Below are 16,161 nucleotides of genomic sequence, written 5' to 3' on the forward strand. Positions count from 1 at the left end.
AACACTTCCTGATACTTGGACATGCAAGTCTATGGAGGAGCTTCTAATTTTTAGACAAGAGTCAAAGGTCTTATCTTTTAAACCAATCAGAATCTCTGATTCTGATATAAACTCTCAGTGAAAAATCTGGACATCCCAAATATAAGTATACTTATTTATTTACCAAATATATATATATAATTGGCAATCTGAACATTAAATATTAAGTTATTAATTTTTATGTAGATTAAAAAGTAAGCATCAACATATAAAGATTCTAGTATTTATATTTTTTGCTTATCTTCAGTATCAACAATGGATGACATCACCCGGAGGACCACTGATTCATGCCCCACAGCCGGGACAGTACAGCTTATCTCATACCAGGTTACTCTGATTACATAAGGGAGGCAAAATAACTGAGACTAGAAGCAGACTCAGCAGTTAGATGATCAAACTAAAAACACTAAGTGATATTAACCTCACAGGGCTTAGGAAGTTCACATTTCATACACCTGATGGTCAAGTCAAAGGGTAACCTGGTTATGCAAATTATATCTCAATTTTTCTTAAGACAGAATAATCTAGTCAAATCTAGTATCTCAATATACCTTGACTTCACTCCCCATCTCCTTCATAATAACAGAGCATTCATCTAGGGGTACTGCCATTGAAGCAGAAATATCCAAAGTAATCACACTACCCCTTTACCTAATACTTCTTTTAAATGACATAATACTGTATATTAGAAACTGATGCAAAAATATAATTGTTCTATACGAATCATCTCCCAATTTTACTTCAAACCATTTCTGATTCTCTAGTTACTAATAAAGTCCCTTTCTATCTTCTGTAATAAATTATATACTAATCAAACATCCTAAGAGCTTAAATTTTAAGATCTTTGTTTCCTTGTTTTTAATTTTTAAAAATCAGCAAAACAAGTTGTTTATTGACATGATAAGAAAAATGAAGGTCTGTATTTTACATACTTTAAAGAGTCTGTTTTGAAAGCTTTTCCCGTCTGGCCTATGAAATTCTGTGTATCCATACATGGTCAACACAAAGACAGCAACATATGGAAGGAATCCAGAAAACATAGCTGTAAACGAGTCCCCTTCACAGGATCCAACTGAATCTTATCATCTGATTCTGCAAGTGTCCTCATGGGATCCATGGAAAACAAATCAGTTCAAGTCCAGGAATTTCAAACTTTTCTTAACAAATCTATTCCAAATGGCCACTTTCCCATGCACTTGACTAGGGCAGGTCACACAGGCATGTTTTATGGCCTCGCTTAGAGCTCTCCAAGATTAAACACATCATTTAATACTGAAGGAATGAATCAAGGGCATTTTCAACTCCGTTCCTCTCTGAACAATAAAACTAAAGCCCTTATATTGTTTATGTATAATTAATTTATTGAGGCCTCTTTTGGACTCCAAGATTCCAGAAAGCCAAGGCACTGTTTTCTGATATTGTTTTGGTTTTCAATCTGATGGAAAAATCAGACCTTCCATGTCTATACCACTTCATTTCTATTATTTTCAAAAGGCTGTAAAATACACTAAACTGTCCTAACCTAATGTTTAAGAGCCATTTGTTATGGTAAATAACAAGTGAACCTTCATTAATGATATTAAGTTTTGAGGAAAGGATTAGAATCTTCTGTCAGGCCCTGGCCAGTTGGCTCAGTGGTAGAGCATCGGCCTGGCGTGCAGGAGTCCCGGGTTCGATTCCCGGCCAGGGCACCACCCCTCCCCCTCTCCTTCCTCTCTGTTTCTCTCTTCCCCTCCCGCAGCCGAGGCTCCATTGGAGCAAAGTTGGCCTGGGCGCTGAGGATGGCTCTGTGGCCTCTACTTCAGGTGCTAGGATGGCTCTGGATGCAACAGAGCGATGCCCCAGATGGGCAGAGCATCGCCCCCTGGTGGGCGTGCCGGGTGGATCCCGGTCGGGCGCATGCGGGAGTCTGTCTGACTGTCTCCCCATTTCCAGCTTCGGAAAAATGAAAGAAAAAAAAAAAAAAAAAAAAGAATCTCCTGTCAAGAGCTTATCTCTATCTACACTTGCTCGGCATTTCAGACAAAGCTCTGCAGAAACTTCAACATCCTGAGCCTGAGATATTTTACTTAGCTCAAACACAATATTTTAGTTATTTAATGGCTCAAAAGACAAATACCACCTTCAATACTTCATTATGTTCCATAAGAAGCTAAAAGACCAATAGTTGTGCCTTAAGATTACTTTCTTCTCATCAACAGCCAGAACGTTTCTTGAGAAGTTGATATAAAGATACTAATTCTGCCTTCTACTCTCTCAACCACTACACCATTCCCATCTCCTCCTTCTGAGATGTTAAGTCCCTTGTCTCTTTCATTTGCTATTAGCAAATGTTGTATTTCTTTCCAGCTCAGATAACTTTGTTTCACAATATTCATAAACTGCAACCTCAAAAAGAATTTCCCTGCTGTCTGATGCCCTCTTATGTTCTCCTTTGTCTCACGGCTCTCCCACTTCCCAGTATGGCTCTCCCCTGCTCTCTCTACCCGACTATCTCTGCCACCGTGCTCAGAAAAGTACCTTACAGCTTTCTGAACAAGAGCACTCCCCGTTTGTCTGAAACAACACTGAATATTCCCTCCTATTCAGTGGAACAGATCCCTTTTTCCTAAGTCTAATTTCTTGACAGCTGTTTGGACTATTTCCCCTGTATCTTCAACTTCTCATCCCTTAGGGACTGATTCTCCATAAGATACAAACATCTTCAGATCTTTTTTAGAAATAAATACCAAATGACTCACTCAGATCCCTACACTCAACCTCTAGATACTCCTCTTCTCCTTCACAGCTCCCCGTGGGCAGTGCCGCCCTGCCCACGCCCTTTCTCCTACTGCCATCTAGCTCTCCAGTCTTACCGCTTCCCTAAAACCTACCCTGCCAAGGTCACCTCGACAGCACCCAGCACTAACCATAACTGTGTGTTACGCCCCTCACTTGACTGTGAGAGCCTTGAGAATTTTGATTGTGACTATCATCACTGTAGCCTCAAAACCTGGTCTCAGACAAGCATTCAAATGTCTGTTCTGTGACTGGTTCAAAAAAATATCAAAATCAGAGCAACATCAACAGGAGAGTTTTCTAATTGAAGTCGATAAAAACATTTCCGAGAGAGAGAGAGAGAGAGAGAGAAAGAAAGAAAGAAAGAGAGAGAGAGAAAGAAAGAGAGAGAGAGAGAGAGAGAGAGTATCATGTTATCTTCGGGACAGAATTCATTATTTTAACCTTTTCTCATCTCCAAACTTTTTATGCCCATTTATTTCACCTACAACAGTGATTTACAGGACTTCACAGACCAAGAAATAAGTTTTAAAAGGGACCAACATAAGGTTTGCAACCAAGAACTAAAAAAAAAAAAACCCTCACATGGTCATTTCACAAAAGAAATTAAAATGAATTTAAGTCTCAGAATAAAGAACAGTCTTTCCCTAGCAGATAGATGGCAACCTTTCACCATCATGAAGATGTAAAATATTTTAAATATAACAAAATTTGCTATTATACATATTTTTCTTAAAAATGTTGTTAATCTGAAGATCTATATTTGAGACTGGACCATGAAGCGGAGTACAAGCGTTCAATGTTTCTGTCAATTCATTTTAATCAGTCTGTTGGAGAAATACACATATATAAATAAATGAAAACAGAAGTAAAATGACGCCTACTTAATTGAGCCTGAAATAAGTGTATTCTAAAAGAACTAAGGAAAACCAGTTTACTCTCTTCCATTTCCCTGTAGAGACAGGATGAAACTAGACTGCAGCAGGCAGAAATACACACTAACAGAGCAGTGGTTCTAAGAGTGCAGGGCCCAGCCCTGCACCTGCAAAGTCTGGCAACTTATTAGCAATGCAAATTATTTGGGCGACCTCAAACCTAAAAAACAGCAAGCTCTGGGGTGGGTGGAGACTCAGCAATCTGCCTGAGCAAGCCTCCCAGGTGGCTGTGATGCACACTCAGGTCTGAAAACCAAGGGTACAGAAGCGCCAGGACCCGAGTTCAGAACTGCACAGCTCCCAGGCAAAAGGCCCAAGATAAGAAGTCAGAATCAATCTCAGAGACTTCTATCTAGTACTGAAAACGTCACTCATATCAGACAATATAAGGTGCAACAGGAAGCTCAGAATCATCTCTGTTCGGTGTAGAGAACTCTTTCCTTCCACGACTGTGAATGTGAAGGAATTTCTTTCTAAGATACGTCTCTTGTAAATAAACAGTGCTCAGGGAGGAGATTAGGAAATTGTGGTCTTCATTAAAATTTCACTCCCTATGTGGCCACATCACAGAATTTTTCTTTCCTCTTCCTATTTTTATTTTCAACAGTTGGAAGCATTTCAGAAAACCTTCAGGTCAGGGAAACGGCAGACATTTGCCTTTTGAAATTCAGGACTGTATGTTTCTCCTGGTCTAATATGTCTAGGCTGAGATAAAATACTTCCGGCCACTCTCTACTGAGAGCACTTATGAGCTTCCAAGAGCTGATCATCTCCATTACTGGTCTTTGGTGAAGAGCCAGTCAACTGAAAAAGAAAATTACATTCTAGTCTCTAAAAATTTGGAATGACTTCAAAATGTTTTTCAACCACCAGTCCAGACTAGTTGTTGGTCAAGTTAAGTTTGTAAATATGATGTATATGTTTGCTAGCTTTGGGCGTGTGGGAGACAGGCTGTAAGCAGGCAGGGTCCTTATAGCCTAAGGCTGTGATGGTGAACCTTTTTATAAAAACTGCCCACTTTTGCAGTGCTGGTCAACCTGGTCACTCCCACCCAGTAGTGGGGTCCCAGTTTCATGGTGGGTGGTAACCAAACAGCACAGCAATTTGTTTTTCAAAATAAAGAGTCAGGAAGATATTCACAATAAAAGAGAACACTTTTGAAGTGTTACCTCCAAGGAAAATCAAGTGAGTTTAGATTGGATTATCTTGGAGAAAGGTCAATGCAAAAAGAATTCTAACAAATTAAATTGAGAACCTCTCCCAATTTCTTTAAATATTTATTTTTTATTTTTTTACAGAGACAGAGAGAGAGTCAGAGTGAGGGACAGACAGACAGGAACGGAGAGATGAGAAGCATCAATCATTAGTTTTTTGTTGCGCATTGCGACACCTTAGTTGTTCATTGATTGCTTTCTCATATGTGCCTTGACAGTGGGCCTTCAGCAGACCGAATAACCCCTTGCTCGAGCCAGCGACCTTGGATCCAAGCTGGTGAGCTTTTTGCTCAAGCCAGATGAGCCCACGCTCAAACTGGCAACCTCGGGGTCTCGAACCTGGGTCTTCCGCATCCCAGTCTGACACTCTATCCACTGTGCCACCGCCTGGTCAGGCTCTCCCAATTTCTTTAACAGATACTAGCCTGGAAGAAATTATCTGCAACTTCTGAAATGTAATCTTATCTAGATAAGGAACTCCTCCAGATCAAGGAGGGAAAGGCTGGAAATATTAAGATGGTCAAAGCACTTTAGTGATACCTGAACACTTAATGAGTATAAAAGACATGTTCAATTTTGCAAGATATTATTTTAAAAAATGAAACTATGAAATACCTTTGTATCTTTATGCAGATGCACACACTCACACACACACAATGTTCACAAGAGAAATGAGTGCTATGTCCATCGAAAGATATGTACAAGAATATTCATATTAGTCAAACCTGAAAATACAAATGCTCACCTACAGTAGAAAGAATATGCTGCGATATATTCCTACAATGGAATATTATACAGCAATGAAAAAACCTCTGCTACACAACACAAATAAATACACAGACATAACCCTCAGTGAAAGAAACTAGATCAAAGAGTATATTTAAATGAACATCTATAAAGAGAGCAGTCAAAGGGTGGTATTTAGGGGTGGGTGTAACACTGAGTGAGAGCAGGCCCAAGGAAGCCTTCTGAGGTGCTACAAATGTGTATCTTAACCTGGGTGGCGGTTACGTGGATACCAAAATACACCAAAAATTCATCAAGCTGTATGCTTAAATTTGTGTACAGGTACTTCAGTATACAAGGCACACACAATTAAAAATTAACTTTGCAAAAATGTTGCTCAAAACAAAATGAAAATAATAAAACTTTAATAAAGACCCTCCATTTATTCCAGCCTGACCCGTGGTGGCGCAGTGGATGAACCAGCGACCGGGAATGCTGAGGTCATTGGTTAGAAGCCCCGGACTTGCTCAGTCACGGGCTTGCACATATGAAAAGCAACCAGTACAAGCTGATGCTTCCTGCTCCCCACCCCCTCTCAAATCAATAAATAAAATCTTTAAAAACAACCTATTCCATTTAATCTACAACAGTGAATAACAGTACTTCACCAACCAAGAAACAAAATACAAAACTTTACATATTTTCACATTTTAAAATACCTCCATTAAACACTTATTCTTATAAATTTCTTAAATTGTTTGTCCAATCATTCAGTGAATACTGGATGATAACATGACAGATGCAGTTCTAGGAACGGAGCTGATGGCAAGGAAAAGAAATCCAGGCCCGACCCTCACAGGTTGGTCAGAAAAGGCCTGACAAAGAAAGCAACTTCAGAGAACTGAAGAAAACTAGAGGGGAAACCATGAGGAAGAAGAAGGGCTCTGAGGAGGAAATAGAATTAGCCCTCTCAAAAAACAAGGCAGTTATCTGGCCAAAGCAAGTAAGCGTAGGAAACAGGCTGCTGAGGGGGCCTGGCCTTGCTTACAGTGAGCCAGGAAGCCTCTGAAGAGTTCTGAGCAGACGGCAGCACGTTCTGATCCATGCTGTAAACGCACTGCTGAGTTAGAGAGACTGGGGTAGGAGCCACGGCGGTGAGCTGAGGGGCTACTGCAATAACCCCGGAAGAGAGACCACAGAACCATGGACACGAGTGACACTAGGAAAGTGGGGACGGCGGCAGGATTCTGGGTTCGCTGTGAAAGCAGAGGTGACGGGATTTGTTGATAAACTGCGTCTGGAGTTACAAGAAAGGAGTTGAGGATGGTTCCAAGTTTTTTGGCCTGAGCCACTGGAAAGGTAGAGCTGACAGTGAAATGGAAACATCTGCAGGGAAAGCAGCTGGTTTAGGGTGAACTGGACCATATGGCCTATAGATATCTATAGATATTTTTATACATTGATTGATTTGTTTGGCAAATTTATTTTGGGCATAAGAACTACCAGAAGAGGACATGCTTCGTTGAACTAACCTAGAACCAATTCTTAATATGAATTTTACGGCATAACTATTTTTTCTCTTTTGGTATTGTTTTCTTTTTCTTTTTTTTTTTTTCCTGAAGTTGGAAACGGGGAGGCAGTCAGACAGACTCCCGCATGCGCCCGACCGGATCCACCCGGCACGCCCACCAGGGAGCGATGCTCTGCCCATCTGGGGCGTTCGTTGCTCTATTGCAACCAGAGCCATTCTAGCGCCTGAGGCAGAGGCCATAGAGCCATCCCCAGTGCCCGGGCCAACTTTGCTCCAATGGAGCCCTGGCTTCAGGAGGGGAAGAGAGAGAGAGAGGAAGGAGAGGGGGAGAGGTGGAGAAGCAGATGGGTGCTTCTCCTGTGTGTCCTGGCCGGGAATCGAACCCAGGGCTTCTACACGCCAGGCCGACGCTCTACCACTGAGCCAACCAGCCAGGGTCTTGTTTTCTTTTTAAAAGGCTTTTTGTTTTTTAAATATAAAAGCATGCTCACTGTTTAAAATTGAGATGATATAATAAGAAGAAAAAATATTCAGTTTCACAATGTGGAAAATCACTGATGACAATTGGACATATAAATCCTACTTAATATACTATACTTTTTTGTACTGCATGGACTGTTACAGAGTAAGCATAGCTACAACTACATTACAATCTTTCATTGGGCAAATACTTCATTGCAGAGTATGTCAAACTAAATTTCTGGGTGTGGCATTCCTGAGATGGCATGTGACGACACTCTCATGTGTTCAGACACTAGTAAAAATCACTGCACAGGGAAAATCAAGAGAGCTAGAAATATTATTCTTTTGTGTTTATTAAACAAAGTAAAATAAAACATGGTAAGGTACAAAACTTCCATGAGTTAAGTGGCTTTCATCATCCATCTAAAACTTCAAACCTAGTACTTAAATGAAAGCCAATATCCTCCCAAGTCCATCTTATGATTTCAAACCTAAGAAGCAACAGCGAATACCATGTGTGTATTATTACAAAAAATTTTAAAACATACACCATTCTGTGTTTATTTTCAATTGCCTAATTGGGAGAATTTACCCCTTTGTCAGATTTTTAAAGGAAAAGGTGAAATAAGTCAAAAGAAAACAATTTGTTGGACCAAACGTTATTAAAAAGGGGGAGATGTAGAAAAGAGAAGCTAAACCCACTTATTAAGAATAGATTCATCTACTAAACTAGCATGGATTACTACAACAGAGAGCGAGTTCAGGTCGACAGAACACAGGCTAGGCCAGACTGCTGAGATCCGCAGCCTCGCTCTGTCACTGTCCATGACCTCAGTTTATCACCATCTCTGTGCCTCCACGTTCACAGCTGTAAGATGGGAGCAACATTAGCAATTCATCTCATAAAATTCTTAGACAATACCATTTACCTCATAAAAAATTAAATAAGTAATGCATCTGAGGTAGCTGGAGCAGTACCTGGAAGGTGGTATGGCTCACTTTGTGCTGTTTGATTATTAATGCAGGCCTGGCACTCGGTTAGGTGCTGGATGGAGCATTCAGACTTCCTCACTAGCACTGGCCACCGAGAGCACTACTGGTAGGTACATGAACAGTAACAGCTAACAGATAGTTTACACTAAACATCCCCAAACTTCGGAATCTACACTGGGGTTCCTTTAACATTTCTACATGATTCACTTACTAGTCTTGAATTTAAATACCTACATTAAAAAAGTTAAAAGTTTAACATCTTGCCTGACCAGGCGGTGGCGCAGTGGATAGAGCGTTGGACTGGGATGCCGAGGACCCAGGTTCAAGACCCTGAGGTCGCCAGCTTGAGCACGGGCTCATCTGGTTTGAGCAAAAGCTCACCAGCTTGGACCCAAGGTCACTGGCTCGAGCAAGGGGTTACTCGGTCTGCTGAAGGCCCACGGTCAAGGCACATATGAGAAAGCAATCAATGAACAACTCAAGTGTCGCAATGCACAACGAAAAACTAATGATTGATGCTTCTCATCTCTCCTTTCCTGTCTGTCTGTCCTTGTCTATCCCTCTTTCTGACTCTCTCCCTGTCCCTGTAAAAAAAAAAAAAAAAGTTTAACTTCTTGTCCAAGTATCCAATATTAATCACAAAATAAATAAGCAATGTAATAGCAAGTTTTTAGAAGACACTTTTGCAGGTACACTAATTTGAAATCTCAAGCTCTATGAGGGATACAAAAATATTCCTAGTAGAGTAAAGCTTTAAAAAGGAGAAGTGAAATACTCTTGCCCCAGAATTACTTCAGGGACCTGCACTGAGCCTGCAGCCTGGCATGTGCTGCTGCCCCGATGTTCCCGGCTGTCCTTCCAAACTGTGCAGGGATCAGCTCTGCCGACCCTTCGAGTCCAGCACCAGCATCCCCGCCTCAGTGGCGCCTGCTCCAGCCACAACTGGACCGCACCACCCTGCTCATGCGCTGTGAAACTCCACCAACAATTTTTTCAATCAACAGTTTAGAGCAGTGCTGCCCAACAAAAACGGAATGTAAGCCACAAAGGTCATTTAAAAATTTTTAGTAGCCACTTTAAAAAGTAGTAACGTGAGATTAATGTATTTTATTTATCCCAATATAACCAAAATATTATCACTGAAAAATGCAATCAATATAAGAAACATTATTAGACACTTTGAACTCTTTTTTACATACTAGGTCTTCAAACACAGAGATGTACTTTATACTTGCATAACATCTCAATTGGGACTGCCCATATTTTAACAGCTCAACAGTCACACGTGGCTACCAGCTCCTGCCCTGGACAGTGCAGCTCTAGAATCTACACGAAGCCCAGCCTACAGGCCAGCAGCACCGCCGTCATCCGGGATTCTGCTAGAAACGCAGCCAGCCAGCCCACCTGAGACCTACCTAGAGAACCAAACTCAGTTTTACCACGCTCCCCAAGAGATCTGAATGCACATGCAAGATTGAAAAGTACTCAATTAAACCACACATAGCTTGGAAGCCTTACAAGTTGCTACTGCCATTCAACATAGTACTTTATTTGACTATTAATGGCTTTTCTTAGAGTCATGTTTTCTCTATGCGACTGTCCAACAGAACTTTCTGCAATAGTGAGATATATCCCACAGCCTAAATGTAGTTGTTGGTCACATATGGCTACTGAGCACATGAAATGTGACTGTTGTAGCAAATGAGAAACTAAATTTTTATTTACTTTAGCTCATTCAAACTTAAATAGCCACATATGGCAAGTAGCTACCTTATTACAGTGTAATTCTAAGACTATTATTTACTCCTATAATTATCACAGCGCAATCTCTACTAGGGTCTTCAAGACAAATTTAGAAGGTTTTAATCAAGATAATTCCTCTAATTGGCTACACTTCTTTCTCAACGATCAGTGAGTCTACCGCTTTACACTGGCTGAGGCCAACTCTGAACCCGACCTCTAGGGAAGCACAATGGAAGTTACAGTGTGTGGTCTGTGTGTTAACACCACTCCACCTTATGAATGAACAATACTAAAATGCGTACCTGCACAGTCTTTTTTATTCTATGAGAAGGACCTGGATACTCTGCAGAATACAAATCTGTGAGAAATAATGAATTGATTAACGTTGACTTTCCCAGTCCAGATTCACCTAAAAGAAACAGGGAGGGGAGAAAAACCTGTTAAATTCAGCCATGTTACCAACTTCAATATTCAACCAATGCTATAATCAAACTTGCTTTATCCAAGTACTTCTTGGTGAGATAAGAAAATGACATTAGAAAATATACTACAGTAAGTCCCTGAGCTACAAACATCTGACGCACAACTCATACTTACAAACAGAGCACCATAAGGGCTATTGGTAACTAACTGCAGTTGGACATCAGTGAAAATGTTATCATAGAATTACTCAACTCTCATGGCAAATAACTAACCAATGAAGACCTTACAGAACTAGAGCAGCAGATGAGAGCATTTAGGGAAGAAAACAGGGACCTAGAAACACCAGAACTGAAAAAGTCTGCTACGAAAGAGTTAGCTGATGCTTTTCGTCTCACTGAAGCAGAAATGAAGAAGTTAGAGGAGCAAGATCCTGCCACAGAGAGGCTTACCAAAGTTTACCACACAGTTACCGAAGGCCTGAGCTGCTACAGGGCCGTTTACGAAGAGAAAAAGAAAGGGTCTGAACGAATGTCCCTTAACACCTACTTCAAGAAAGTGACTCCAGCAACAGAATGCAACCCTGACTCTCAAACACCAGTCCCATCCTCTCCAACATGTCCATCATCCTCTGCATCACCCAAGATCGTGTAAGGTTGTATTTGAAAATGTTTAAGTGTTGATATGCACAGAAATGTAAAAACACTGTGTTAAGACAAACATCTAACTTGCATTTAATAGGTAAATGTACCTGTTCCAACTTACATACAAATTCAACTTAAGAACCTACAGAACCTGTCTCATTCAACCTGGGGACTTCCTGTATACCTTCTGCAACAAGGCCAGCATTCTTCGTTTTACTGGATTTTACAGGGAAATAACTGGATTTAATTTTTTTCTGTCCTTGTTAAAAAAACATAGTGTAATACTTACAATTTAAGATATTAGTTAATATAAACTATAAAATAATAGTAACTAGAGTCTGTAATGCTACACCCGTACTTGAACATTATATGTGGGTTAATACAACCCGTTTCCTCCTTATCTTTGAGGTCTAGCCCATGAAAGCCATGCATATTTCATCACTATGCGAGAATGCTACATTTCAACTCTAAGACTAAAACATTCATGAAATGTCTGTTTATGAAATTTTGAAGAAAGTCACACCAATAATTATAATAGTTACACCAACATTTGAAGATGGTCAGGGGAAAGGAAACTAAACAACCAGATAAACCAAGAGACAGCATCACAAAAAGTGAGAAAGAACTGCAAAGAAAAGTAATGTATAATACCAAATGAGAGGTAAAGAAAAACTGATCAAGGGCCTTTTACTGACATTTAATAAAAGCAATTTTATATTAAGAAGTCAAATGGTGAGGAGTTAAGTAATAAATGGAAATCTAAAAGCATAGATTCATTCAGTAACATGTAGAGAAGACACCACCCACAAGGTAGATAAAAATGTTATCCAGGAAAGGTGCTATTCTTTGTCTTGCTTTTTAATAATTTTATCTCTGAAGATTTAATCCAACAGTCTAGATCAGGGGTAGTCAACCTTTTTATACCTACTGCCCACTTTAGTATCTCTGTTACTAGTAAAATTTTCTAACTGCCAACCGGTTCCACAGTAATGGTGATTTATAAAGTAGGAAAGTAACTTTACTTTATAAATTTATAAAGCAGAGTTACAGCAAGTTAAAGCATATAATCATAATTGCTTACCAAGTACTTTATGTTGGATTTTCGCTAAGTTTGGCAGAATAAATCTTTATAAAACAACTCACTATAGTTAAATCTATCATTTTATTTGTACTTTGGTTGCTCCGCTACCGACCACCATGAAAGCTGGAACGCCCACTAGTGGGCGGTAGGGACCAGGTTGACTACCACTAGACTATATTAGATGCTGATTATTTCCAAGGTCTTTCATACATATGTGGCCTGGGATTTACTATAGATTATTTCACATCCTCAAAAATCTATTGGGGTATCCTTCAACATACAGACTGATGTACATGCTAATTCTAAAATGCAAGCTAAACAGGTTCCTTATGACCTGCTTCTGCAATTATTTAAACAAGGTTTACTTATCCTAATTACAGTAACTGACCACCAGCAGTAAGAGCTAAGTAATAATTCTGCTGTGCAGCTAGTAGCGAACATTCCAACTAGCCACTCAATAATGACCTCCCCTTCACCAAGTTAGGAAGTTTTCACTTGCCATGCATCTGAAGTTAGGAGGTCTTAAGGAGGATGTTTATAATATTTCTTGCTATACTCAGATAAAAATACTCTTTTTATAGCCCAGTTCAAGAGGATAATTACCTTATTTATTTATTTTTTAATTCCATGTTACCAGAAAAATCTCAATGTCTACTTGGAAATTTTTTCATGATTTCAAATTAGAGGGCAGCTAGAGGCCAGTGGCCACACCAGAGGGAAAGGACAGAGGACCAGGAAAGGAAAGGAGGGTGCAACAAAGAAACGGATTTCACTTGCACAGAAGAGGGGAAGCAAGAAATTGAATTCATTTATTCTTCAGCAGAGAGCAAATTCTACAGGATTGTTAAGGAGTGCCTTTCAATCTACAGAATGAATTATATACCAGGTTATCTAATTACCTGGTAGTCCAGGTAATTCATCAGTGGTGAACTGGGTTGACTTTGACCTTTAGAACTATACAATTCACAAATTTTTTCAAGTTCTATAAATCTCACATACTAAAATTTATATCCACCCTAAGACCAGTGGTGGGTTGCGTGAACCATACTGTTGATTGCGTGAATCTGTATTTCTTCTAAAAAAATACATGAATATCAAAAGATATTTGAGTTACCAAAACAACAACAACTATATTTCAAAGAGATGCATAATTCTATTCCTATCTCTGAACATTAAAAGAATCCATTAGAGCAGTAGTTTTCAACTTTTTAACACTTAGGGACTAGGGACCTAGCCAGCTGGAACCTGAAACACGCAACAAATAAAGTTTTATCTTACCATGCTTAACAATGTAACATGGTACAAGCTGATGCTTGATTTCTAAATTCCTCATGTACAACGCATAGGATACCACATAAGTCTGTTCGAATGTTTTTTGTCTATCGTGCAATTTGTAAAATGCTCTGCACAGTACAAAAACTTGTTCGAATGAGAATACAGGCTACAAAGATATCTAAAACAACCTCAATAGTATTTGCATTGATGATAAAGGCTGCTAAGTGGCAATCACTCTGAGCATATGTAAATTTTTATTTATTTATTCATTTTTAGAGAGGAAAGAGAGGGAGAGAGAGAGAGACAGAGAGGGAGAAAGGGGGAGGAGCTGGAAGCATTAACTCCCATATGTGCCTTGACCAGGCAAGCCCAGGGTTTCGAACCGGCAACCTCAGCATTTCCAGGTCAACGCTTTATCCACTGCACCACCACAGGTCAGGCGAGCATATGCAAATTTGACTAAAATCACTAGGTCTACAATCTTCACACAACATCAGGGTAATTAATTCTGTCACAAACTGGCATCGGTCTGTGTACTGGCAGTTTAAAAACACCACTTTAGTGCTGTGCTCTTTAAACTTTAGAATGGAGGTTAAGGGACAGCTCTCATCAAAATACGGATTCCCACATTCCTGGGACACACATCTTGAAAAGGTAGTCCAGGTAATTCTGATTAAAGGTAGTCCAGGTAATTCTGATTAAAAAGTTCAGGGTTGCCTAACCTGTGGTGGCGCAGTGGATAAAGCATTGACATGGAACACTGAGGTCACTGGTTCAAAACCCTGGGCTTGCCCGGTTAAGACACATTCATATGGGAAGCAACTACTATGAGGATGCTTCCCACTTCTCCCCCACCCCATTTCTCTAAATTAATTAATTAAATTAATTGGTTAAATAGTTCAGGGAAACACAAACTTAGATTAATCAAGATGTAGTTCATTGAATTTCTTTGATCATTTGTCCTTTTAGATGACTAAAATTTTATAGTTTACTTCTTAGATCAGTTATTTATAATGATGGCTTAAACCAAGAAATACTGTTAACTGCTAAATGACATTAAATCTGATTTTGTTGAAAGATGATTCAATAACAAAAGCAAACACCATCCTATATGAAAAATTTAACTTCGATACTCAAAATTAAAATCTACTGTCAACCTTTAATAAAAACAGTCCCTAAAGTAGCTGACACACCCAAGGGAAAATAAGATACTCAACAGGTCTGTAAAAAGCATTATTATAGCAACTATAAAGCAAGTGTACCCTTAAGACTAATTAGTGATGTCTCAAAGTAACTTGAGCAAAATACTTAAACTTAAATGTATTTATTGAAATACACAGGATAGGCAAGTATAAAATTATATTTTGTTACCAAGAATGCAAGTTTCCCAGCTAAATCATATTTATAATGGGGGAAGAATAAATCTTTGACCATGTTTCAAATTAGCTAAATCTAATTCATCAAAAAAAGAGCTTTGCGCAGCCATCTACACTGAACTGCAAAGTAAGGGCACATGTGTGTCCTGAAATGTGTGTAACCAAAGCAGTTCAACAAAGTAGAAGTCCAAAGGAAGGGTTAATCAAGTATCTAGCATATTAGCTGCCGTATCATTCTCAACCATCTCTGATCTTTGTCTTCTCTTCAACTCTGGTGTTTGGATCTTTCAACTAAGTCATAAAAATATAATAATAAATAATATTTAGATTAATATTTTAGTTTACAGGTTTACTAGGCACTTTATATAGACAGCATTTATACAACGTACATTCATATACACAATTATCTCACGCCCTCTGGGTAGTGGTACTTATACAAAATAGATATTATTATCCAAGTGTCTCCACCCCACCGCCACCCCATTTCCTCAGGTTCTTAGGGCTGTGGCTCTTGTTATTAATCTCAGTGCAGTTTCTGGCTTAAGAAGACGAGGTAGGCCTGACCTGTGGTGGTGCAGTGGATAAAGCGTTGACCTGGAAATGCTGAGGTCCCGGATCGAAACCCTGGGCTTGCCTGGTCAAGGCACCTATGGGAGTTGATGCTTCCAGCTCCTCCCCCTTCTCTCTCTCTCTCTCTCTCTCTCTGTCTCTCCTCTCTATCCCTCTCTCTCTCTCTCTCCTCTCTAAAAATGAATAAATAAAATAAAAAATTTAAAAAAAAAAAAAAAAAGACGAGGTAAATGTTTGTTGTGATAAGGAAATTGAGACCGAAAGTGATCTGTCAAAGGTCAGAATGCTCGTTTGTGGCAGAAATTAGAGATTAAAAATAGGCTAAGTATATTCTTTTTGTAACACCACTATACTAATTTAGTATAATATATAAT

General features: G+C 39.4%; 1 protein-coding gene across 1 annotated transcript in view; it reads right to left on the bottom strand.

Moving 5' to 3' along the window:
- Window positions 1-16,161, bottom strand: part of SEPTIN7 (septin 7) — a 46,654-nt gene that overhangs the window by 27,071 nt on the left and 3,422 nt on the right. Inside the window, exon 3 of the mRNA XM_066354443.1 lies at window positions 10,724-10,830. Within this exon, the coding sequence (XP_066210540.1) occupies window positions 10,724-10,830 (107 nt within the window). The remainder of the gene's footprint in view (window positions 1-10,723; window positions 10,831-16,161) is intronic.

Source organism: Saccopteryx leptura, chromosome 12, assembly GCF_036850995.1.
Source record: "Saccopteryx leptura isolate mSacLep1 chromosome 12, mSacLep1_pri_phased_curated, whole genome shotgun sequence".
NCBI classification, from domain to species: domain Eukaryota; kingdom Metazoa; phylum Chordata; class Mammalia; order Chiroptera; family Emballonuridae; genus Saccopteryx; species Saccopteryx leptura.